Here is a 23,584-nt window from a genome sequence, read left to right on the forward strand (position 1 = left end):
TGATTCTAAGCTTTGCTGGTCTGCAACGCTGTGCTCAGGTGGGCTGGTAGGAACTTGCGTCTCTCAAAATTGGAGCTTACCACCAGACCTTTCGCATCTTTTTAACACCCGAAGATGGGACTCATTGAATGGCCGTTGTCGCGGAACTTCTCCAGAAGATCAGCAGATCGAAAGCCGGGGTGGGGTCCTGAATATCCGCCGCTTTTGCGGATAAGAGGAGGTGGACAAGGATCGGCTCCTCCGCATTCCTGGGGAAGTTCAGTACTCGAAACGGATAAGCGCATCCGCGGAACGGACCCCGGTCCTCCTCGGCCCCCGCAACTAACACCAGGTCATTTGTCTAGCTCACAAGTTGGTCCGAGGAAATGTCAAGTTGACGATGCTCGACATCCGAGGAAACGATGGATGAGACAACGACACCATTCCCCCGCGTCCGTCGAGTATCCGATGCGCCGGAAGATGGCCAAGCGTCCAAACGGCTGAAAGAGGATCCCATTCGGCCGCGGGTCAACAGAGCATGCGATCGCTGCAAGTCGTGAGTATCCCGGGGGAGTAACGTTGGCTGCCGGAGTAGGCTAACGCCGCTTGGTTCAGGCGCAAGACGCGGTGTTCGGGTACTTGGCCTTGCGTCTTTTGTGCTCATCTTCAGCTTGACTGTCAGTTTACGGCGACATATCGACGCGGCCAACTTCTGCCAGCAGTCGACAACGGGACCGCTGGCTCTGAATATTCACGAGACCTCGGCCGCTCTCCGTCGACCTCGGACCAGAGGAACGGAAGTGATGGCAGCAATCACCGAGAATCAATCTCTGACGGAACTCAGGTGCAGTTTCATCCACTTCCAAATGCGCTTTCAGGGTCGGCACTTGATTTGTCTCCTTCTGAGCGTCGAGCTGCTGGGCATCATGATGCCCTGAGCGCTCAGCCTCATGAGCTGCATCAACGTCAGACTTCCGCTCGCAACTCTCCCGAACCTTCTCAAACGGATGAACAGGGCCACTACGTGGGTCCGGCGTCTGGGGTCTCTTTTCTGTTAAGAATCCAGAGAAAGCTGCAAGTTCAATCTCCCGGATACTTCAACTCCTCAGTATTCAACTTTGGCGATCGACCGTTACCTGGACATGACTCCTCCTTCGCGATCTTGCCACCAAAGACCATAGCAGAGTCGATGGTCAAGAGATACTTCGACTTTGCCGCAACCACGCACCGCTTTTTACATCGTCCTTCTGTGGAATCATGGCTGGAAGAACTCTACGACACTCATGGTGCCATGCTCTACAAAGAGTCTGCTCGGAGTCGAACGGCAATCCTCTTCATGGTCTTTGCTCACTCCAACAATTACCGAAGTCGCTTGTCTGTTGACAGTAAGGATTCGACGGCCGAGTCAACTGAAGTCAGTGCTCGGTTCTTTGCCGTTGCAGAGCACCAGTTGTCGATGGAGAAGGGCGAGATAAGCCTGGCACATGTGCAGGCACGCTTAGCCCAGTGCTTCTACCTCTTAGCTCAGTCTCGATTGAATCACTGTTGGACTCTGTTTGGTATTACGGCCCATCTCGCCATGGCTCTTGGGATACATAGGAAGTCCCGACTGGACGCCAAGTCAACAGATCGCGCCAATCACATTGACTTAGAGTGCCGGAAAAGAACGTTTTGGTGTGCGTATAATCTCAACACGTATCTAAGCGCCGCTTTGGGTCGGCCCATGACGTTTCATGATGAGGACATCGACCAGGAATTGCCCCTATGCATTGACGACGAACAACTTCGTTTTGGCTTGACACCTAAGCCGGTTGTCTGCGGTCCGTCCGTGACTTCGGGCAGTGTGGCCCAAATAAGGTATGACGACTCGATTTATCGCCAAGTTGACCGCAAGCTAATGTGCTACTCAGGTTATCTCGAATCCTTGCACGGATTCTCCGGGCGTTTTATGGAATCCATACTCCATCTACCGAAGAGCATTTTGTATTGGCCGACAAGTTCAGCAAAGAGTTATCAGAATGGCGAGATCACATATCCTACCTTTTGGATGCCGGCGGCAGCTCCGCCATTTTTGTCAAGTTGGTTCTGCGTCAACGTGATGTTCTCAGGCTTGCGTACTGGCATGCCCAAATTCTCGTCCATCGACCGTTTCTGTTGAAGTCATTCTCTGCCGCGGACTCGAATGATGAAGGCCTTTGGTCGGCGAGACAACAACAGACTCAACAGAACATCAAAAGCTGTATCGATGCAGCGATGAATATTGCTGACCACATTGATACTATTGACGCTGCTGGGGAGTTCTACAGCACCTTGTTTGTGAGTTAATTTCCATGATGCTCCCTGAGATTCTTGTGACTTCAAATATTAGTTACTGAAGCGAATCCTGCCATAGTTCATCCCGTACTACGGCTTCAGTGCTGTGGTAATTCTCTATGTCTACGCGATCCAACAACGAGCAGAGGCCCCGGAGAAGTATGCTCTTTGCTTTCAGCAGGCTTCAAAATGCCATTCACTGTATGAAAGAAACTCAGTAAAGGGGACTTTGACGCAACGTTATGGGGTTGTTTTACAAGAGCTGCGCCTGGAAGTTCTCCGGAACAACAACTACCTGGCTTCCACTTCACCCATCCAGGCTGGGGGAGAATTTGCTCCAAGCGAAATGATGGCAGCAAGAAATCTTCCAACAGCGACTGAGACTTACAACTCAAGAGTGAGTAGCCGATTCGACAACTTGAATAATAGGTCAAACGTCGCAACATCTCAGAATCTCGAAGAGAAGTCAGATAACCTCGCCGAGGATCAACCAGTCAATGGACGTGCCGGTACTGTAGCTTCAGTTGACGCTTTGGACACCGGACTCTTCCACATCAGCGATTGGGGTCAATTTGACTCTTTGGTAAGAAGTTGTCAGGTTCTTCTGAGATGGTCAGCTTACTTACATGGCCGACGCGTTAGGTCACGGGCGGCATCGGAAGTTTGGACGCTTTTGTCTTGGGTGAGGCGAATGAGGCCTGGGGAAACATCAACACCCCAGACTTCAACACCTGAATCGGTCTATCTCGATTCACTCCTCCCCCTCAGCCGGCATCCGCGACTACCGTGCCGAATTTTCAAAGCCGCGAAAACCGCCGGGTTGGCGTCTCCACAATCGGACCGTACTCGGGCCAACCACCGAGTCTGCAGAGAGAGAAAAAGACGCGAGTCAAGCGAGAGTCCAGTTTAATTACCCACTTCGCTGAAATATGTCTGCGCACTACGTCATGCCGGAATTCTGTCCTGCGTTGAACCCAGTACGTAAAAGACCTCGGGCTCCCGGCGGCCATGGCGGAATGTGGACGCGGGCTTTTTTCAACACCTTGTAGGGATAAAGAGCCGCCAATGGCGAAGGGACCAAATGACATCATTCCGCTGCAGAACGTGCTGACCGAAGGTTTCAGTCGCTCAAATGCAAACTTCCCGTTGGTCGCCTGTCCGGCAGAGCGGGACCTGAAATCTGTTGTTATCTCGTCCCTCAACGTGGTCCCTGGACGGGTATCTGAAGAGGTACAGCGTTGATCGCAACGGCGCGTACTCCAGATCCTCCCCCTAAGATCTACTCGATGGTTGAGGAGACACAGAGAGAAAGAGAAAGATGCTTTCCGCTCGGAGACGATGGCTATGACCATATGTACCAATCAGGCACAACATTGACCTTCCTGAAGAACCTTGACTCGTCCATCCATCTGAATGGTGATCAATGAAATGCAGTCTGCTTGAAACCTGCCTGCGCTCTTTTTTTGGAACCCACTTGCCCCTCCATTGCCCCTCCATTCGCATGGTTCCTGTTGATTCCCACCCCACCTTGTCACAGGCCGCTGATCACTACAAATCTGCCATTGACAATCAACAGCTCGCAGCTCTGTGATCTTTTTTTCTTTCTCTTCTCCTTACCAGCAACTTTTTCTACAGATCTCACAGTCTTCAGCCATTCAACCGCCAAAATGCCTCAGGTGAGTATCATCGGAGCCCATTCCGGAGCTCCGTTGACATCCTACAATGACCATGATGCTTACCACCTGAACCACAGGTCAAGTGCATCCTCTTCGACTGCGACAACACGCTCGTGTTGTCCGAGATCTCGGCCTTCACCGCCTGCGCCCAGCTCGCCAACGAGATCCTCGAGAAGTACGGCATCGAGAAGCGCTACCAGGGCGTCGAGCTTATGCACAAGTACGTCGGCCGCAACTTCCCCAGCATGATGGCCGGCCTCTTCGAGGTGCACAACTTCACCATGCCCGCCGACGAGCTCGACACCTACACCGCCCGCGAGCTCGAGCTCACCATCTCGTACCTGCGCAAGCAGGCCGCGCCCTGCAAGAACGTCGTCCCCGTCCTCGACAAGATCCACAAGGAGGGCAAGTACGCCAAGGCCATCGTCTCTTCGTCCGCCATGCCCCGCGTCGTCGCCTCCGTCGAGACCATCAAGATCGACCAGTACTTCGGCAAGCCCAACGAGGGCATCTTCTCCGCCGCCAGCAGCATCGACCCCCCGACCTCCAAGCCCAACCCCGCCATCTACCTCCACGCCTGCAAGGTGCTCGGCTTCGAGCCCAGCGAGTGCATCGCCATCGAGGACAGCAGGAGCGGCGCGACCGCGGCGAAGAACGCCGGCATCCCCCTGCTGGGCTACGTCGGCCCCTACTACGACGAGGAGAACGCCGAGGAGAAGGTCGCTGCCCACGTCAAGCTGTTCTCCGAGGAGCTCGGCGCGTTCGAGGTTATGCACGACTGGAAGGACTTTGAGAGCATCTTGAACAAGTTCGAGAGCTCATAGATACCCCATTTGACTATTTTTGAGGCTTGAATGAGTGATGAAAACAAGAGGTTGAACACCAGCAACCGGCGGATTTCCTACGTATTTGGCAAATGACATAGACATAGATCTTGGGGCGAATAGAAAGGCTGCAATTCGGGCGATTGATCCCGACACATTAGTGCATCCATACCAGTGCTCTCACGTTGGTCTCACAATTTATTCTCGACTGTGACAAAAAGGTATGGTAGGAAAATTGCATATTGGTCAGACGAATCGCGTTGAATGTGTGTCATCTGATGACCATGTCCTGGTTCACAGGTTTTGAGCGCATGACACACGACAGCAGCGCAAGAGCCACTGATAAAAATAGCCATCAACGATGCTTGAGTGACCGCATTCTCGTGGAAATGCAGAAAAAATGTCTCTGTCTCATGGAGGCCTGAGTTAATTGATTGCCTCTCACATCAGTTGCCCAGCACTCGCAAGAGGTGAGGCTAAAGCGCGGCCTCCGTTGCCTTACTTGCTGGATCATTAACTCACAGCATCCTTGAATTTGTTTAGAAACATACGGCAAGTTATTGTCTCAACTTCAACTCCAAATACTGGTCTTGGCATCGGGTTCATGAAACAACGACTGAGGCAACATAAATAGGCTGAACGATCCTTCAATGCTTCAGTAGTTCTCTATCTACACAACAAAGTTTTAAGTTTTGAGTTGCATGTTGGATATAATTGCAACCACTCATCTGGAAGATTGAATCTGCGGAAACCCCTCAGTCATCAACTCGTCATCATGAAAGTGCCTGAGATACTCGTTCTCGTCTCGATGGCTCTTGGCGCTACGGCTCGCTGCAAGAAGGCCACTGCCAGTTTGTGCGAATCAAATTCTTCAGCGGTCGCGCAAGGCTTTACCTCCAGCTTCACCTGTCAATCATCCGAAGAGCTTCCTTGTCAGACAGAGTGCATCACCACTGGCACCAAGGGAATCGAGGTGGCGAAGTGCTGCAAAAGCGCATGTACGATGACCCTTCGCACTTTGAAACAAGAGTGTTACTGACAGACCACACAGGCACGTAAGGCGATGCCTATCCATGATACCACAACGCTGTGAGAGAATCGCAAAGCAGATATCCAGATGGAGAGGAAAGAAGAGGATCAGCACGTGTTTTCAAACAACATCACTCACTCCTAATAAACATCATCTTAATCAGAGAGTTCCGCGCTGACACAAATTTTCCATGGGATTCTACTGATAAGACTCTCATTCTGGAGCTCTCAAAGGCCAAGCATTTGCCACGCAAAACAAATGATGGTAATTGACTTTTCTGGCGTTCCATCGTGCAATTAAAGCTTCTTTGTCCACGCACCCTGCTTATCGCCGCAAGCGAGAGCAAACGGGACCCCGTAAACCACTAAAGATCGCCCAATCCAACGCGCTAAAATTCCCGCAACAAAAGATGTTCATTAGCGCAAAGAGTGACTAACCAGAGTCGCATCTAGGCTTGTCGATAAATGAGGAGAATTATGTAAACACACAGCACACTTGCGGGTTCACCCGGTCGGAGCAAATTTTTTGCCATCTCTCTGACTCTCGGGGGATCCAGTTTGAGTCAACCTTGTTCGCCTCTTTTTCTGCGTCCTCAAGGTTGCCCGCGGAGAACATTGCCCGACCTGTTCGTTCTTTATTTTTGGTGTTGTTGCGCTGACTTGAGATTTTCGGGTCCAACGAACAACATGGCGAACGACTTGGAGACGCAGCACGCCCAGCCGGCGCATGATGACAAGCAGGCGACAGAGGTCTCCGGCGCTGAGCAGCCCCCGGCGGCGGCCGGACATAAGGCCAAAGGCTTTCTCCGCACGGTGTTGACGGCCGGGCGGGTCGAGGAGGGCGGCATCGAGCCGATTCCGATCGAGGCCCGGACCGCGACGAAGTACTTCAATGCCTTTACGATTTGGTGCTCGATCAATACCAATATCCTGGCGTGAGCGGAAAACACTTGAGAGAGGAGTTTCTGGTGCATTTTTGCTTACTTTCTTGGCAGAATTACGTTCGGTATGCTGGGTCCGGTGTCTTTCGGCCTCAGCCTCCGAGACTCGGCACTGGTCATTCTCTTCTTCAACTTGCTCTCGACGCTCGCACCGGCGTACCTGTCGACTCTGGGTCCGAAGACTGGTATGCGCCAGATGATTCAGGCGCGCTTCAGCTTTGGGTGAGTTCCCAGCCTAACTTGCGAATCGTGAGATCATGATTTTAATCCCGGTCGGTGAGCTAATGAATAATCCTTAGTTACTATCTTGTGTCTGTTCCTGTCATTCTCAACCTGGCTACTCTCACGGGTTTCTGTGTCATCATCTGCGTCATCGGGGGCCAATGCCTCTCTGCGGTGTCCGAGGGCGACCTGTCGACCGCCGTTGGCATCGTTCTCATCGGCGTCGCCGCCCTCTTGATCTCTTTCTGCGGCTTCAACGTGCTGCACTTCTATGAGGGCTACGCATGGATGCCAGCTTTGGTCGCCATCATCATCGCTGTGGGCTGCGGTGGAAACCAGCTGAAGGCCCAGGCGACCCCGGAGCCTGCAACTGCGGCTGGGGTTCTCAGCTTCGGTGGTGTCATTGCATCATATATGATCCCTTGGGCCTGCATTGCATCAGACTTGACGACGTATTTCGACCCCACGCCACGTCTCTCATCGTAAGTCGCCATTATCCTCATAACCTATTTCCATGAACAGCCTTTACTGAGCCGCACCAGCCACCGCATCTTCGCCTACAGCTTCCTCGGCCTCGTCGTGCCCACCATCCTCCTCATGACCCTGGGCGCGGCCATCGGCGGCGCCATGGGCAACATCCCCGCCTGGCAGACCGGCTTCGACAACACCCTCGTCGGCGGCGTCCTCGGCGCCATGCTCGCGCCCGCCGGCGGCTTCGGCAAGTTCATCCTCGTCGTGCTCGCCTTCACGCTCCTCGCCAACATCTCCGGCACCATGTACGCCATCACCCTGAACTTCCAGACCCTCATCCCGGCCTTCCGCATCCCCCGCTACATCTTCTCCATCATTGTAACCGCCATCATCATCCCCATCGCCATCAAGGCCGCCGGCGACTTCTTCCTGAGTCTGGAGAACTTCATCGCGCTCATCGGGTACTGGTCCGCCTCGTTCGTGGGCATCGTTGTTACGGAGCACTTTGTGTTCAGGAAGGCTAACGCGAAGGCGTACGATGCGGAGATTTGGGATGTGCCGGCGAGGTTGCCCTGGGGCGCGGCGGCGATTGCGTCGGCGGTTCTGAGCTTTGGGTTGGTCGTGCCGTGTATCTCGCAGGTATGGTTTACGGGACCTATTGCGGTGACGACGGGCGACATTGGGTTTGAGGTTGCGTTTTTCCTGAGTGCGCTGCTGTATGTACCGTTGCGGTATGCTGAGAGGCGGTTTACCGGACGATGAAGACTGGTCATGCAACTGGAAAATGGACGCTAAAACACTAAAACGATTTGAATTACAGTACAGGATTGGATCAGGAGTATATCCTGACGACACAAGGCAATGTCAAAAGTAGGGGTTAAACTGTGGATGGATGGGGAAATTTGGGAAACAGTGTGACTGAATATTGTTGATACCCAGTACCAGGCATGATTAGAAAGAATATTAATGCTTGAACATCATTTTCTTGAGGAACAATCGAAATTAGAGCGCCGTGAATCTTGATCTCATCCTGAAAACGTGGCTTCCTTGAGGAGCTCAGCAATTTCCCGTTCAACCGTTGTAGTAATGGTAAACTCAGAAGTAGGGGTGAAATCAACTTCATAACCAGAGTAGCATCAAATAAGTCCCGCTATACGAGGCCAAAAGATGAACATCTTCATGGACTTTTGCTTGTATTCGGCAGGGTGCCGGAGGTTTATTAAATCGCGATCACATACTGTCACTTTTGGAACATTGGAAACCGCATATTGGTGTAACAACGGACGAGCGGAGATGTAAGGTATGGTCAAATTGATTAGTAGGCTCATTCAGGTATCACAGCCAAGCTCTTTGTTCTTTTAGTGTGGTATTGAAGGGATTCGGGGGTCCAAGTTCCATATTTACCCGGCTTAGAACAAAGCGCGAGCTGTTCGTATCCAGGGAAACATGCGCACATACTGCCTAAATCAACGCCATCTAAGAAAATGGATTAGCGGGGTTGGGCTGGAGTTCGGTTTGCCCGTCAACGTATATAACTTCGGTGATGACTTCGATCAAATGCGTTCACATAGCGCTCTAGGCCATCCTTGATCACATTGTTGCCCTCACCATTGCGAATCTCTGAAAGACAACGCGTCAAAATGCTTCCCTTCAAGTTGATGTCAGTGATTGCCCTGGCGGCAGCCGCAGCTGCGCAGAAAATCAAAATCAGTGAGCAACATCGCAAGTCTGCATCCATCACAGTGCCAATCTAACATTTGCAAAGTGCCGCTGGGCGATTCAATCACTGAGATCACCTGCTGGCGGGCATATGTCTGGGACATGCTCGTGAAGGAGAACCTCGCCGACAAAGTGCAGTTCGTGGGCTCCATGACGAACAACCCGCAAAACTGCCGGGCTCAGTCGGGCTCCTTCGACCTTCACCATGAGGGCCACTCGGGCTGGCTGTCGATCAACATCGCGAATCAGTACCTTCAAGGGTGGCTGGCCAGCAGCAAACCTGACATTGTGCAGTATATGCTGGGTACCAATGATGTCGCTCAAGGCCGGACCACTAACGACATCATCGCGTCGTACACGAAGATGGTAGGACTCATGAGGGCGTCGAACCCACGCATGAAAATTCTTGTGAGTCTCAGATCATCTGGAACTTGACCACAGCTCGCTCACTGACACATGGCTAGGTCGACCTCCTAATTCCGCTGTCCTTCAACGGTGGTGGCATCACCACGCTGAACCAACAAATTCCGGGCTGGGCAGCGCAGCAGAATTCGACTGAGTCCCCGGTCATGATCGCCGACTGCTCGACCAAGGCTGGGTACACCGACTCGATGAACAGAGACGGTGTTCACCCAAATGACCAAGGCGATCAATTCATTGCACGACAAGTCGGAACCTTGCTGATCAAGTACGTGAAGGATTTGCTGGCTGAGAGGAGTGCTTCGGCCATGTATTATCAGGTCCACAGCCAGGAGAAACGAGCTTAGAAACACGAGCAAGGATTGGAAGTTGAAAATGGTGGATAAAAACACCACCTGTGGATTCGCAACCCCGAATGACCCAAGACGGCGATGCCCTCAAACTGGTTCAGGGAATGGTCTTACTCAAACTGGCCACTTACTTATCTCTAATTAACCACGGGAAGCCAGTCTTTGTTGAATGCATTTTTAGGAGTGCCCTGTTCAAAGCTGCATAGCTCTTTCTGTTTGTGCGCTTGAATTCGACCCTTGCTCAAACCCCACAGTGAATTCCGGTAAACACTGACGGAAGACGGAAGATAATTTCGCTGGGTCACACACCGGAAAAATTCGCCAAATTGCGAAACCCGGCAAAATAACCTGTTTAAGCAGGCGGTGAAGCTCTGTGCCATCCCTTTTCATTTTCACCACAATAATTCTGCAGAGGGTTATCCTTGCGAGTCTTCACTCACCAAACATCATGAACTCACAACAGCCGCCCGTCGTCCATGTTCCCCCTCCACCCAGCCAGCCGGCCGGCGAGGAAGGACCACCAGTGAAGAAAAAGCGAGGCCCAAAACCCAAGCCTAAGCCCTATGTTGCTCCCAAACCGGTCCTGCGACATGAGCGTAGATACACCATCGAGAAGAAGCGGGAGGTCTTGATGTTCTTGGAGCATCACCGCGTCAAGAACCGCCCCGGTCAGCCCATCCGCCTGCGCGGCGGCGAAGAGCGTCTTGAAGGCGAGTATCGGCGGCCAACGCTGGACGAGGCGTCTGAGTGGTTCAAGATTCCGTACGGCTCAATCCACAACTGGTACAAGAACAAGGATACCATCTTCGACCCGTCTCTCAAGGGTCGGAGGACGCGTCGCAAGCGCGATGCTTCGGGCCAGCTCGTTGACCGAAACCAACCAGATGCACCACCACCACTGCCTCAATCTCAATCAGAGGGCGAACAGATGTCGCCTCAAGCCGAGTCATCAACTCAGAGTCAGACTCATCAGACTGAGGAGCCAGCAAACAGACCCGACCCGTCATCGATCCAGCCTGGTCCGTATACCACCACTCAGCAACCTCCAACACAACCCGGCTCGACGGAGCCACCAAAATCGCCAACCATGAGCATCCTGTCGCCTCGAACAGCGCTCCCAGACGCCCGCCCGTCGAATGCAACGGTAGCCGAGCAGGCCCAGAGACCCACCGCCGGCGCGGAGAACCCGTCCAGACGCGAGGATGACCAACGCGAGGAGCTGCGGCCCAGCAGCACGTCTCCGGCTGCCGGGGTCGACTCCGCGAGCAATGAAACCTCATCCGCACCCCGGACCGCAGAGGAGCAGCGCGCAAACACCGTTGAGCCAACGACGACCAAAGCAACAAGTGAGGATGTGCAGGATGCTGCAACACCCCTCACTCGTACGACCCCACCGGCCGTTGGAGCTGCTGCCGGGGCCGTCTCACTGCAGGGTCTCCTCGCAGCTCAACCTCGAGAGCCTGGTAAATGAGAGTTGCGAGCGGCAATGGCGCGGGCTCGACCTCATCCAATGGCAATCAGCATGAGTTGGGCTATTGTCGACATACATAATCAGACCGCTGACGCCGGCCTTTTGCTCCTCGCTCTCTCATCGCCAGCGCTCGTCTCTCACTCATCTCAACTATCTGATTCATATTGATACCCCAAATTCCGTTCATCTTTGGCTTATACAACATCACCATGGCCGGCGTCGCACCAGGAAAGACCTTCACCCCCGGGCTGGACTTCAGCAAGCAGTCCTACAGCAACCTCACCCAAAAGGTCGAGGCCGACGTCGCCCGCGCCCACGAGGTCATCACCGAGAAGCTGCCCCTCCTCTCCCAGCTCAACGCCCTCGTCTCCCTCACCTTCGGCGACCGCGCCCCGGTCTTCCTCGACGCCCGCGGGCCCGAGGCCAGGCTCCTCAACGCCTGCCCCGACGAGCCCGACACCAGGATCACCATCAAGCCCGAGTACATCGCCCAGTTCTACGAGGGCAAGCTCGAGCCCCGCTACGGCCTCTTCAAGGACGCCTTCTTCCACGAGGCCGCCATGCCCAAGGGCAACGTCCCCGTCGCCATCAAGTTCGCCGACCTCCTCACCCCCAACCCGCCCGTCCCGCCCAAGAAGGTCGTCCCCGGCGCCTTCGCACGCCTGCCCGAGCCCACCGAGGACATCGAGCAGGTCAAGCGCGACGTCAAGGAGTTCGGCTACGGCCTCGTCAAGAACGCGCTCACGCCCGAGCAGGTTGCTATCCTGAAGAAGGCGACGCAGGAGCAGGCGGCCGGCGAGCGCAAGGCGGGCGTCTCCGCGGCGGACGGCGGACCGAATGCCCCCAACCAGCGCATCTGGACCCTCGTCAACAAGGGCGAGGAGTTCCTCGACCTGCTCAACCACCCCCTGATTGACGAGATCGTTCCCTGGTTCCTGGGCGAGCACGCGCTCATCCACAGCTACAGCGCCAACATTGCGCGTCCGGGGAACGTGCCGATGCAGCTGCACACCGACCAGGTCGCCATCCAGCCGCCCGTCCGCGACATGGCTTTCGGCCTGAACATCATGTGGTACTTTGAGGATATCACAGAGAAGAACGGCGGCACCCGAGTCTTCCCTGCCTCTCACCTCGGCCAGATTGCGCCCGATGACCTCTTCACCGTCGACGGCACCGTCGCCGCAGAGGGCCCGGCAGGTACCGCGCTGGTGTTCGACAGCCGTCTGTGGCACGCCACGGGCCCCAACCGGGAGGAGGCCGGCGAGCGCCCCGTCATTCTCATGTTCTTCATGCGGTCCTTCATCCGCCAGCAGGAGAACAACTTCCTGTCTCTGCGTAAGGATGTCGAGGCCAAGCTGTCCGACAGGATCAAGCGCATGCTCGGCTTCTACACGACGGGCGCCCTCGGTGGATTGGAGGGCGAGGTTCGCGAGGGCATCTTCGTCACGCGCAAGGATAATTGTGTTGGCACGGTGCGTGCGCCTCACGAGGCATGATTGCGCGGCGGATGGGTAATTGCACTTGTACACTAGAGCTTGGCAGTATCGAAGCGGAATTAACGCAGCTGTGAATAATCCATGGCCGTACGAGCACCGTTGAACTTGGGCCGATCTTTCCCCAACTGATTCCTCTTCTTCGACCTGTCAGTCCAGCATCTGCATCCCGCAACGTCTAGACGTAATGAAGAGCCCGGCACACGAAATCCTTCGCTCCTTTCCTCCCCGAGTTATCCCATCTGTCTCCCGGCAGCCGCCCGCTCAACCACCCCTCGCTGAAGAAATGGAGCCCTCAACCAGGTCCCCGGTCACCCCAGCCCTCGGGGAAGACGTCCGCGCGCGATCCCTGGCGGGATAATTGTGGATAACCCGTCAAAAGGGTTCCAACAGGATTCGGAGTCGGCTTCGACCTCCGCACCCCGCCTGCGTCTGAACCAACGACATCTCGTCAGAAAGTCATCTCATCTGCAGGGCAATCTTGTCGCCCAATAGCCGAGTTTCATATTATTACTCGTCACACTGGACACGCACCCGGGCTGATCGGCCAGGCGTTTACTCTTCTGGGACGCGGGAGGGTTGTTGGTCATTCTTGCATCGGTATTCTTTCTGAAAAGAGTCGGAGCGACTGTGTCGATGGCAGATCGGCGCTGTACGGGCGGGCCCGCTCCATCACAACCGAGGAGGCACAGATACGGGGCGCGCATGCTGGTTCACGATGCTACGCTCTTTTCTCAGACAGAAGTCCAACAGGAGAGCATTTTTGGGCACAACCCACTACACAATCCACAATAAGAACAACATGGGCAAACTGCACTTGCCAGTACAGTAGGCTAGAACTTTGACCAGGCTTTGGTACTGCAACTCAAAAGACGAAAGCAGAATAACTTCATCCGACTCAACAGAAAAAGCAGTACGACTTTTTAACTAGTAAGGTTACACAAGATGTTTACCAAATGGGCGGTTCAACTGCCGCTGAGGAATTTCTTCATCTCAGTTTGTGCCACATAGCTGCCTGCTGCTCCTCGATGTGCTGTCTTTGCCCTGCAGAACCGTTGCCTCTCTCAATGCAAGGGCCCAAGCTATTCAAGGATGCAAATGAGCGCGTTCCTGTTGGAACAGGGGTAGATGTTTGCTCGGTCGGAACCTCTCTCCACTTCATGTCCTCGCTTCCACGTCGACGTTGCACGGCCTCGGTGGCAACCCAACGCCAACCGCACCCTTGAGTCGTGGGGGCATGTGCAGGGAAGTGGAAGTTGACTTCCAACAGAGCCGCAACCGAGACATGCCTAGACAGATTTTCTTGAACAGAGTTCTTACCGGGAGGCCTTCCGCCTCGGAAGCTCCGCTCATCCATCAGGATCAAACAGGGGTAAAGCATATGCTAGGGTATTCCAACGGTGTATGCTGGTTGGACTGTCCTGGGAAGAACAATCCTGTCGGCTGGTATCCCTTCAGTTTGATCCATCCACTACCAATGACCTCTTGGGTCCCCACCGCGAATACCACAAGACGAAAGTGGCTCGCAGATCGTGGGATCTCAACTCCAAGTAACCGTTGCAGCAGCACCCTGTTCTCCTTGTTGTCGCCCCCGTCCGTGTTCCGAAGAGGCAAGATGATGGATGGACTCTCAATTTCCCAGGGCCTCGGGATTTGAACGACTGTTGGAAGCCATGATAACCTCATACAGTAACCATCAAAGCGGGACTCTTCTCCCTGAGACTTCTGTTGGAACATGGATCAAGATACCTCAACTCTTAGCCTTAGCATCTTTGAGAAACATCGGTGAAGACGACTGTGGATCTCTACTTGTTGTGGCTGGTAATGTTGCGCGTTCCCTGGGCTACAAGGATTCGGTGCCATGGAGCATGAAATAGCGAAATGACAACTGGGATATCCAGTATGGAGGTCTCGGGTTGTCGTTGGCAGCAGGTTCCAACAGAAGGCTATTGGCATTGGAACTCTGGGATGGCTGTTTGTCGATCGCATCTACCCACCTCAAACGCAAAGCTCGCGATGATGTTACTTCGTGATTTGCCCCTTTCCAGGTCTCAGGTAAAATCACAGATGGCCCTCATGAAGGGATATCAACGATTTTCGTAGTAGCTGGTCTTTCCTTCGTTTCTCGTCATTCATTCTTCACACCTCTGGCATCGGATCTTGAGTCATAATGGCTGCAAAACCGTTCGACGAGATGCAGGTGAACTGGATCACCCAGCCGGATCCAATTGGCGTGGCCACGCTGGGTGTGACCATTTGCCTTGGTGCCATCTCCCTGATCGTGGTCGTCCTTCGTGTTTGGGCTCGTCAGAACACAGGTGCCCTTGGGCTTGACGACTATTTGATGATAGCTGGCTTGGTAAGTTTAGCACTGGTGACCGATTAAGTCCATGGCAACGATCTAACATTCAGAGGGCATTTTCCTGGCATGCTGTACCTTCACTTCCATAGCTGTATATGCAGGCATGGGAACGAAAGATGCGCGTCTTGAAGAATGGAATTCTGTAGCAGGCATCAAGGTGAACATCCCTCACTTTGTCACTCTCCTCAAACCAATGTTGACCGTCCGCAGTGGCTAGTCTTCTTCCAAATCACCTACGCCTGGAGCCTCCCTTTCATCAAAGCCAGCATCTGCTTCACCGTCTTCCGGATCACAAACAGAAAGAGATACCGAGTCATTCTCTGGACTGCCATGATCGCATCGATCCTCAGCACCACTATTGGCTTCATCGCCGTTGTCGCCGTTTGCAGGCCCGTCAGCTACACTTGGGACAAGTCTCTGGACGGGTCTTGCGCACCGACCAATATCATAACCAGCATCAGTTATCTGATTTCGGTGATGGCGATCATCACTGACTGGACCTGCGCCGTTGTCCCGACTGTGGTTGTGTGTGGACTACAGATGAAGCCGAGAGTGAAGGCTTCTGTGTGTGCCGTACTCGCGCTGGGAGCCATGTATGTTTTGGAAGCTCATTGACATTCAACTGCTTGCTAATAATAGTACAGTGCAAGCGCTGCCACCATCATCCGTCTGCCATACCTGCAGTACTACAATGTGGTCGAAGATTATTTGCGTGAGTACCTAACCATATCTTTTGGCAGAAGGTCTTAGACAACAGAAGACTAATCGACTATATTCTTACAGATAACATTGCCAACATCGTCCTATGGTCAATCTTCGAATGCGGTATCGGCATCATCGCAGGCTCATTGCCATCCCTTCGACGACTCCTCAAGTTCTGGCTTGACAAGTCTTCGAAGGGCTCGTATAACAACACCGGTTCAAACCCCTTGCATGGAGACTCTGGATACCAAGGAAGCAATGGAGTTAAGTTGAACAACCTTAGTGGACGGGCGATGACGGTGTCCAACTGTCAGACTGGTAACCGAGACAACTGGGTACAGCTGGACGATGATGACAATAGCCAGAAGCACATCATCATGAAGACGCAAGAGGTTTCTGTTCAGATTGAGATGGACAACCACAAAAGACATAGATAATGTTTCATGCACGAAAGTCGTTGTCTAGAGGACAACAGCGTGACAGACAAACAGCCAAAAGGTGTCTCATTGCGCCACATGAACAAGCGTGAAGAAGTACTAGCCTAGTAGTAGTGTAAACATAATTTGTCTATCCCAATCTATAATCTATGTATATGGGTACCGTGGCAAATTCTGTACAAATAAAAAAAGGTCCATCGCAACGAAATTACACGTTCCAAGTCTTTGCACCCGCAGCGTTATCGTTTACACCATTCGTCTATCCCTAAATCATCCAAGAAGCCTACGACTTTGCGACTGTGCCCAATCACATGTTCACACTCGCCAAGTAGGCCTTCGCAATCTCGTAGGCGGACTTGGGGCTGGCGCAAGTTTGAGCCTGACGAGCTTGGAGCTGGTTCACAGGAGTATCCAGGACAGGAGTGTTCTTTCCAGGTGTTTCTTTTGCGGGTGTCTCCTTCCCTGGCGTGTCCTTGACGTCGTTGGTGGGAGCATCCTTAGTGAGAGTATCTTTGACAGGTGTGTCGGTAAGCGGAGCCTTTTGCGTGGGAACATCATGAGCAGGCGACTCCTGCACAGGTGTGTCCTCAACTGGAGTTCCGTCGAGAGGTGTAGTAGAGGTAGTAGACGGCGTGCTATCAACCGGAGTTTTGCCATCGACCGTCGTGCCATCAGTGGAGGTGCCGTCAGCAGAAGTGCCGTCAGCGAGTGTACCATCGGTAGAGGTGCCATCGGTGGTGGTTCCATCAACAGGCGTGCTGTCAACCGGGGTGTTCATCGTGGTGTCCGTACCGGTGGTAGAGGGGAATGGAGTCATTGGGAATGGTGACATGGGGAATCCAGCTGCCGGGAAAGGGTTGATGGCGATAGGCATTCCTGATCCTCCGACTCCTCCCAGGCGTCCACTGGTTGCATCGGTAGGAACTTGGTCATCAGGACCCTGTCGCGTGCCACCGGGCTGCTGTCCAGGAGTTCCATCGACATCGGGCTTGATGCTGGGAGCTGCCTGAGACGGAGTCTTGTCGACAGGTGTCTTGTCAACAGGGGTCTTGTCCCCAGGAACGTTGTCAGGAGTCTTGTCGACAACAGGAGTCTTCACCGCTGGGCTGTTGTCCATAGGACTCTTGTCGGCAGGAAGGCCCTGGTTAATAGGAGGAGCCGGCGTAGAATCGAGGTCAGGCATCTTTCTTCCCGGACCTGACTTGACCGGAGACTGAGGAGCTGAGCCGAAGGAAGATGTCTTTGGACCCTTCTTGAACGGGTTGGACTTGAAGACCTATCAAAAGATGTCAGCATACACTCGACCAGTGAGAATAAAAGTGAGGTCATACGTTGGAAATGGACTTGACTCCCTTGATGCTCCTGAGGGCTCCAAAACCAGACTTGAGAGATCCGAGACCGAAGCCGAAACGGCGCTTGGAAAGAAGACCACTCTTCCCAGGCTGTTCCTCACAGAATCTGGTGTTCTCGAAAAAGCCTGGAAGCTGAAACTGCACACCTCCAGCGACGGCGGCACTGTATACCTTCTCGTTGAACTCCTTATTGAGCTCATCCTCGCCAGACTTGCCGTTCTCGTAGGCCCTCCAAGACACGATCTGCTCGAACTTGATACCGCCCAGAGCAGTGTATTCACGCTCGTCGTCCAAGGGGTTATGCTTGCCCAAGGTGCCTATGCTGTCAATCATGTTGGCGGTAACGTGGATCTTGTAAACATAGCCGGCAGGCATCATGGTGATGAAGCGTTCGGCAACATCGAGAGAGGATGAGGTAAAGGCGTAGCCATAATCATCACGAGCGCTACCGTCTACAACGGCTTTTGCGTGATTGAGGAGACTGGTATCCGGAGCGATGGCACCAAACGCGATTTGACCCTTGGGGAGAAAGCCACCCGCTTTCTGGATCTCGGCGGGTGATCTGGAGTCCCCGCGATACACATAGACGAGTGATGTAGGAGCTCCGGCGCAAATAAGAGACCAAAGATTGGTCACGAGAAAAAAGAATTGAATGAGTGGCTGGTTTTTGAACATCCTGAATGACTTTCAAAGAATCTGAGGTAGTAAAGAATGGATGGTACCCAGAGGTCACCGTAGAAGGAGTGTGAAGAAATGGGATGATTTCGTTGGTATAATGTAGCTGATTTAGAGGAGAATGGTAATCGCCTTTATAGATGTGGACGAAAGCTAGGAACGACAGCATCTCCGACCATCCGAGATCGCAATCTTGTCGGTGCTGTTGGCGGTAGTGGAGATCTGACATACGTGCACTGCTGAAGAAAACTTAGTGAATAGGTGAATAGCTCGGAGTTCGTGAACCATGGTCCATGGCCTCTGTGGAGTTCTACGTAAACATGAATTATCGCGATGTCTTGGCCTTGAACTTTTGATGATGTCAAACATATCAGTATGGCCGGGCTGGTCTTTGCGGGACATCTTTCGCGTGAACCCGGAATCTTCGAATAATTCTCGAGTGTAGAGTATATGTTTACTAAAACGTCTTGGCCACTTACTCTATCGCTTACAAGCTAAGCCAATGCTAACCCAACATTCGGCTGGGACTTCCAGCTCTCTGCAGCCAGACTTGCCTTTCTAAGCGTCAATATCTTCAGATTTGAGTATATAGTACGAGAATCGAGGCACAGTTTCTTGGCATTACGCTAAACACCGCCTTAGTGCCTCTATATATGGTGGGTGTGACAACAGCCTCTTCATCTCTTTGTCCTAAGAGGGGTGCAATTCTTATGAACACTAGGCAGAATATCCACTAACCTACTATGGTGACTCTATAACTTCCCTCCTTCACACTTTTTACTGTAACCTGCTATTAGTAGGCTACAGCGTATCATACTAGAACTTTAACGTACCTAGAACTATAACGTTAACGCCTTTAATTACTTATTATAATAGTTTTATAGTTACGTATAGGTACTATAAGTGCTTAACCTAGGCCTAAATTACTAGTTTAAAACCCTTCCCCCCCCTCTATTTCTATTAAACTATTATACTTATATCTTTAGGTACCTATTATAGTAGAATTAATACTTCTTAATAGCTCTAAAGGGATAAAGTATATAATAATTACTACTAGAATATAAAAACTATTTTAACTATTTAATACTTATTAGTAAATTTATTAGATAATTATAGTATATTTTAACTAATTAGTTAAAACTTATAGGGGACCTCTATAAAAAGTACTTAGTAGTATTATATAGAAATTTATTACTTATATTTAATAAATAGTTACTTTTAAGTTTTCTTAAGGTAATATAGCTATAAGAACCTCTCTTTAGAACTAAAATAATATTATATCTCCCTTTAAAATAACCTTTACTAAATAAAATATAGTAATTAACTTAGTTTAGTTATATAATATTTAGAAACTTTATATCTTACTAAAGTTTATTATAAATTACTATTTATTCTTATAAGTTTCTAAAATTTTAGTATAAGCTTATAAAGTTCTACTATATACCTTCTAGAGTAGAATTACTAAAGCTTTAAACCTCTCCTTAATAGATATTACTTATATTTTATATATTACTTTAAGCTATATTATTATTTTATATTTAGTTTCTATAAAGAAAATCTTTCTTAAGTAAGTAGAGAAGATTTATAAAGCTATAGGTATATAATTACTTAATTTCCCTTAGAAATAGTATAAATACTTTATTAATTAAGTACTTATAGAAATCCTTAGCTATTTAGATAACTTTATTATTATAGTTACTAAAGAAATAGTTAAGACTAATATTTATAAATATATAAAGTTATACTTAGTTTAAGCTTACTTTATATAGAAGGGTATAAACCTTATTACTTAAACTTAATCTTAGATTATTATCTTACCCTAACTTTATAAAGGTACTAAATAGTACTTTTTTTATAAATCTATTTATACTTACTTTCTACTAGAGAAGAAATAGGTACTTATACTTTATTCTAATAAGTACTAAAGGTATTATATTAGCTACTTCTATATTAAAACTTACTATTATAGCTAATATAGCTAAACTAACTATATTAATATTAATATTACTTTAACTTACCTTAATAACCTTAAGTACCTAAACTATTATAAAACTTTCTCTATAAACTATAGTAATTATATTACCTACTTTATTTTAAAAGATAGTATCTAAGCTATACCTTTAAAGTATTAATTATAGAAAATTTAGTAAGCTACTTATAGTATATTATTTATACTTAAGCTTAATAGCTCTTTTTATAACTTACTTTTAGGTACTCTTACTTCTTTAGCTTAATTTAAAATAGCCTAATTAATAATTATTACTAATAGTATAATATTATTAGATTATAAAATAGTTAATATTATTTAAATTATTATAGAGGATAACTTTTTTATTTTAAACTCCTCTTTAGAAGACTTTAAGTTTAAAGATATTAAAACTAAGATACTAAATATACCTCTTACTCTTTACTCTTATTAGAAATAAGCTTATATTATTAAATTTAGTAGTACTATTTATATTATAATTTACTAAAAGGATATAAAGTGAGAAACTTTTAGGGAAAGTTTAAAAAATAGTAGTTTATTATAGCTTAACCTCTTTAAGTTTAAGAAGTTTATAATACTATAAGCTTTTACTTTTTACCCCCTTTATAGTTTTATTTAAAGTACTATTTTATATTCTAAAGAACTAAGTTATTATAATAATATATAGTAAATCCCCCTTTTTAAGGATAATATTTTACTTTAGGTAAACTTAAGGATATTATACTAGAAGCTTATATATTATATAATATAATATTAAGTATAGAAACTTTATAAATTATATATTACTATAGAGCTATATTAAGAGGTATATTAATATAGTTTTAGTATAAGAACTTTATATTAATAAAAAGAAGGGAAAGCTATTCTTTATAAATTACTTTTTTTATAAAGTATTCTACCTTATTAATACTTAAGAATATTATAACTTAAATATTATTCTTTAAGTAATTATATATATTAGGAAAGGTTTAGAGACTATTTAGACTTAGCTTTATAAGACTTATAACTTTATTTAGATATAGATTTAAGGTATAACTATTTTAAACGTTTATAAGCTTAATATAGTGAATAATAATATTACTATTTATATTTTTTAGTATTTTATCCCCTTTTATTTCTTTATTAATAGTAATTAGAATACTATAAACCCCTCTTAAACTTTTAATATAAGAATTACTAATAGTAAATTAAAAATTAAGATTTAAGTAAATTAAAATAGTCTTTCCCTTTTAAATAAGCTTAAAGTATTAATATATAATACTAGCTATACTATAGATCTATCTTAGTCTAATATTCTACTTATTTTAGTAGAAATAAATCCCTCTTTTTATTTTAAAATAAATTATAAAGCTATTCTAGCTTATATCCTTATCCTTTTAGTTTTAAAACTAAGCCTTTTAGCTTAAGTATAAGTATTAGATAGTAAACTTAAGTAATTTACTACTCTCTATAAATAGAACTTACTTTTTATTATTACTTTAGATATAATACTAATATAATATAATACTACTACTAAATCTATCTTATACTACTTTTTATAGGTAATAGATACTATAACTTATTTACTTTAATACGCTTTAAACTTAGCTATTTTAGCTTAATAGATACCTAAATACTAAGATACTAAATAAAGATTATATAAAGCTTAATATACTTAATCTTTAGGTTATAGGTAATACTTATACCTCTCTTACCCCTTCTATAAAGAGGAGAAACTTATTAATATAGAACTTTAATAGGCTATTTATATTTATAAAATAACTTAATATTATAATAAAGTTAATTATATAGTAAATATCTTTAATCTTTATTATATAATAAAATAGTACTAAGTAAGGCTTAACTTCTATTTATTACTTCTTAAAATTAAAGATAGAGTAATTAAGTCTCTTATTATAAAAGTATAAGCTTTTAGAAAAGCCTTACTTAAATAGTTCTTAATTATAGATAATATTTAAGACCTAAATAGTATTTAAATCCCCTCTCACTTTAATATTTTATAAGATATTTCTATCTTCCTTATATAAATAACTACTATAATATTTACTATAAATATTATACTTAGAGTTAATAGTATTACTATTTATATATTTTAAGCTATTTAACTAGCTATAGCTAAGTTTATTTAAGCTCTCTTTTAGGCCTACTTAACCTTTAGATACTACTTAGAAATTTTTAAAAAAGTTAAAGTAATCTTTATACTTAAAGGGGGAAAACCTCTAACTAAAGTTACTTTATATTATCTTATATCTTTACTCTTTTATTTTAGAAAAAGTTTTAAATACTTATTTACTTAGTATACTACTTATATAGTATTATTAGCCTAAATTATTAGTACTTAATATTTTAAGGCTTTTTCTAAGTATAATATAGTTAATTTTACTATTTATATAATTTATAAAATTAAAGCTACTCTTAAAGTTAATTTAGTTACTTTATTTATTATACTTAATACTAAGGGCGTCTTTAATACTATCCTTTATAACTACTTCCTTATTAAGCTATATATTACAGTTAGCTATCTAACAGTAGGGTCTGCTAATAGAAGCTAGGGATTAATACGTTATAACAGTATACTAGGGTTATAGTTTAGGTTATAGGTTATAGGCTAATAGTAGATTAGGTCTTTAGAAGCTAAGGTGATCAGTCTTAGACTTAATAAGTAATTTATAGTAAAGGTAAGCTAAAAGTATCTATAAGGATAAATACTAAGTTAATTACTAGAGGGCTATAGGAGTCTAACTATAAACTAAGCTTAAAGTTATATTATATATAAGTCTTAAATAGTTCCTTTATCTAATTTACTAATTCCTAACTAGGTATTAATAAGTACTTAGTAATTATTAGTAAGTACTTAGTAATCCTTATTAAGTACTTAGTGATCTATACTATCTACTTAGTCTTATCTTATTATTATATAACTTATATTATAGTTCTTCTATTTTCTAAGTAAGTCCCTATTATTCTTATAATCTTATAATATAAATATCCTATCCTAGCTACTTATTACCTAAGTAGGTTAGTTAACTATTATTTATATATAATAAGTTATAATATTAAGTCCCCTCTCTAAAGGTCTTATCCCTAAAACTTAATATAAGTAAGTTATTAGTTTTAAGTTAGAGATCTATTAATTATACTTCCTATTATTACTTATAATA

The 23,584-nt window shown here is 47.1% G+C and overlaps 6 protein-coding genes across 6 annotated transcripts; 5 read left to right on the forward strand and 1 right to left on the reverse strand.

The window, feature by feature from the left end:
- Nucleotides 1-401: 401 nt before the first annotated feature.
- Nucleotides 402-3,027, forward strand: GCG54_00007700 (uncharacterized protein; the record flags this gene model as incomplete). The annotated part of the gene is made up of 6 exons (XM_045407678.1): nt 402-535; nt 595-1,836; nt 1,890-2,295; nt 2,372-2,689; nt 2,744-2,875; nt 2,935-3,027. The coding sequence occupies 6 exons, from the start codon at nt 402-404 to the stop codon at nt 3,025-3,027; spliced, it is 2,325 nt and encodes a 774-aa protein (XP_045267123.1).
- Nucleotides 3,028-3,959: 932 nt separating this feature from the next.
- GCG54_00007701 (6-phosphogluconate phosphatase) lies at nt 3,960-4,792 on the forward strand (the record flags this gene model as incomplete). The annotated part of the gene is made up of 2 exons (XM_045407679.1): nt 3,960-3,968; nt 4,046-4,792. The coding sequence occupies 2 exons, from the start codon at nt 3,960-3,962 to the stop codon at nt 4,790-4,792; spliced, it is 756 nt and encodes a 251-aa protein (XP_045267124.1).
- Nucleotides 4,793-6,508: 1,716 nt separating this feature from the next.
- GCG54_00007702 (Vitamin B6 transporter TPN1) lies at nt 6,509-11,583 on the forward strand (the record flags this gene model as incomplete). The annotated part of the gene is made up of 8 exons (XM_045407680.1): nt 6,509-6,756; nt 6,817-6,984; nt 7,062-7,466; nt 7,527-8,161; nt 9,221-9,582; nt 9,639-9,866; nt 10,408-11,290; nt 11,543-11,583. The coding sequence occupies 8 exons, from the start codon at nt 6,509-6,511 to the stop codon at nt 11,581-11,583; spliced, it is 2,970 nt and encodes a 989-aa protein (XP_045267125.1).
- Nucleotides 11,584-11,624: 41 nt separating this feature from the next.
- On the forward strand, nt 11,625-12,911 carry GCG54_00007703 (uncharacterized protein; the record flags this gene model as incomplete). The annotated part of the gene is made up of 1 exon (XM_045407681.1): nt 11,625-12,911. One exon carries the CDS (start codon nt 11,625-11,627, stop codon nt 12,909-12,911), a length of 1,287 nt encoding a protein of 428 aa, XP_045267126.1.
- Nucleotides 12,912-15,078: 2,167 nt separating this feature from the next.
- GCG54_00007704 (uncharacterized protein) lies at nt 15,079-16,409 on the forward strand (the record flags this gene model as incomplete). The annotated part of the gene is made up of 5 exons (XM_045407682.1): nt 15,079-15,267; nt 15,323-15,427; nt 15,481-15,863; nt 15,915-15,982; nt 16,054-16,409. The coding sequence occupies 5 exons, from the start codon at nt 15,079-15,081 to the stop codon at nt 16,407-16,409; spliced, it is 1,101 nt and encodes a 366-aa protein (XP_045267127.1).
- A 307-nt stretch (nt 16,410-16,716) lies between these two features.
- On the reverse strand, nt 16,717-18,436 carry GCG54_00007705 (Heat-labile enterotoxin IIA A chain; the record flags this gene model as incomplete). The annotated part of the gene is made up of 2 exons (XM_045407683.1): nt 16,717-17,685; nt 17,741-18,436. The coding sequence occupies 2 exons, from the start codon at nt 18,434-18,436 to the stop codon at nt 16,717-16,719; spliced, it is 1,665 nt and encodes a 554-aa protein (XP_045267128.1).
- Nucleotides 18,437-23,584: the final 5,148 nt, after the last annotated feature.

Source organism: Colletotrichum gloeosporioides (genome assembly GCF_011800055.1).
Source record: "Colletotrichum gloeosporioides strain Lc1 chromosome Unknown consensus_27, whole genome shotgun sequence".
In the NCBI taxonomy this organism is placed as follows: Eukaryota; Fungi; Ascomycota; class Sordariomycetes; order Glomerellales; family Glomerellaceae; genus Colletotrichum; species Colletotrichum gloeosporioides.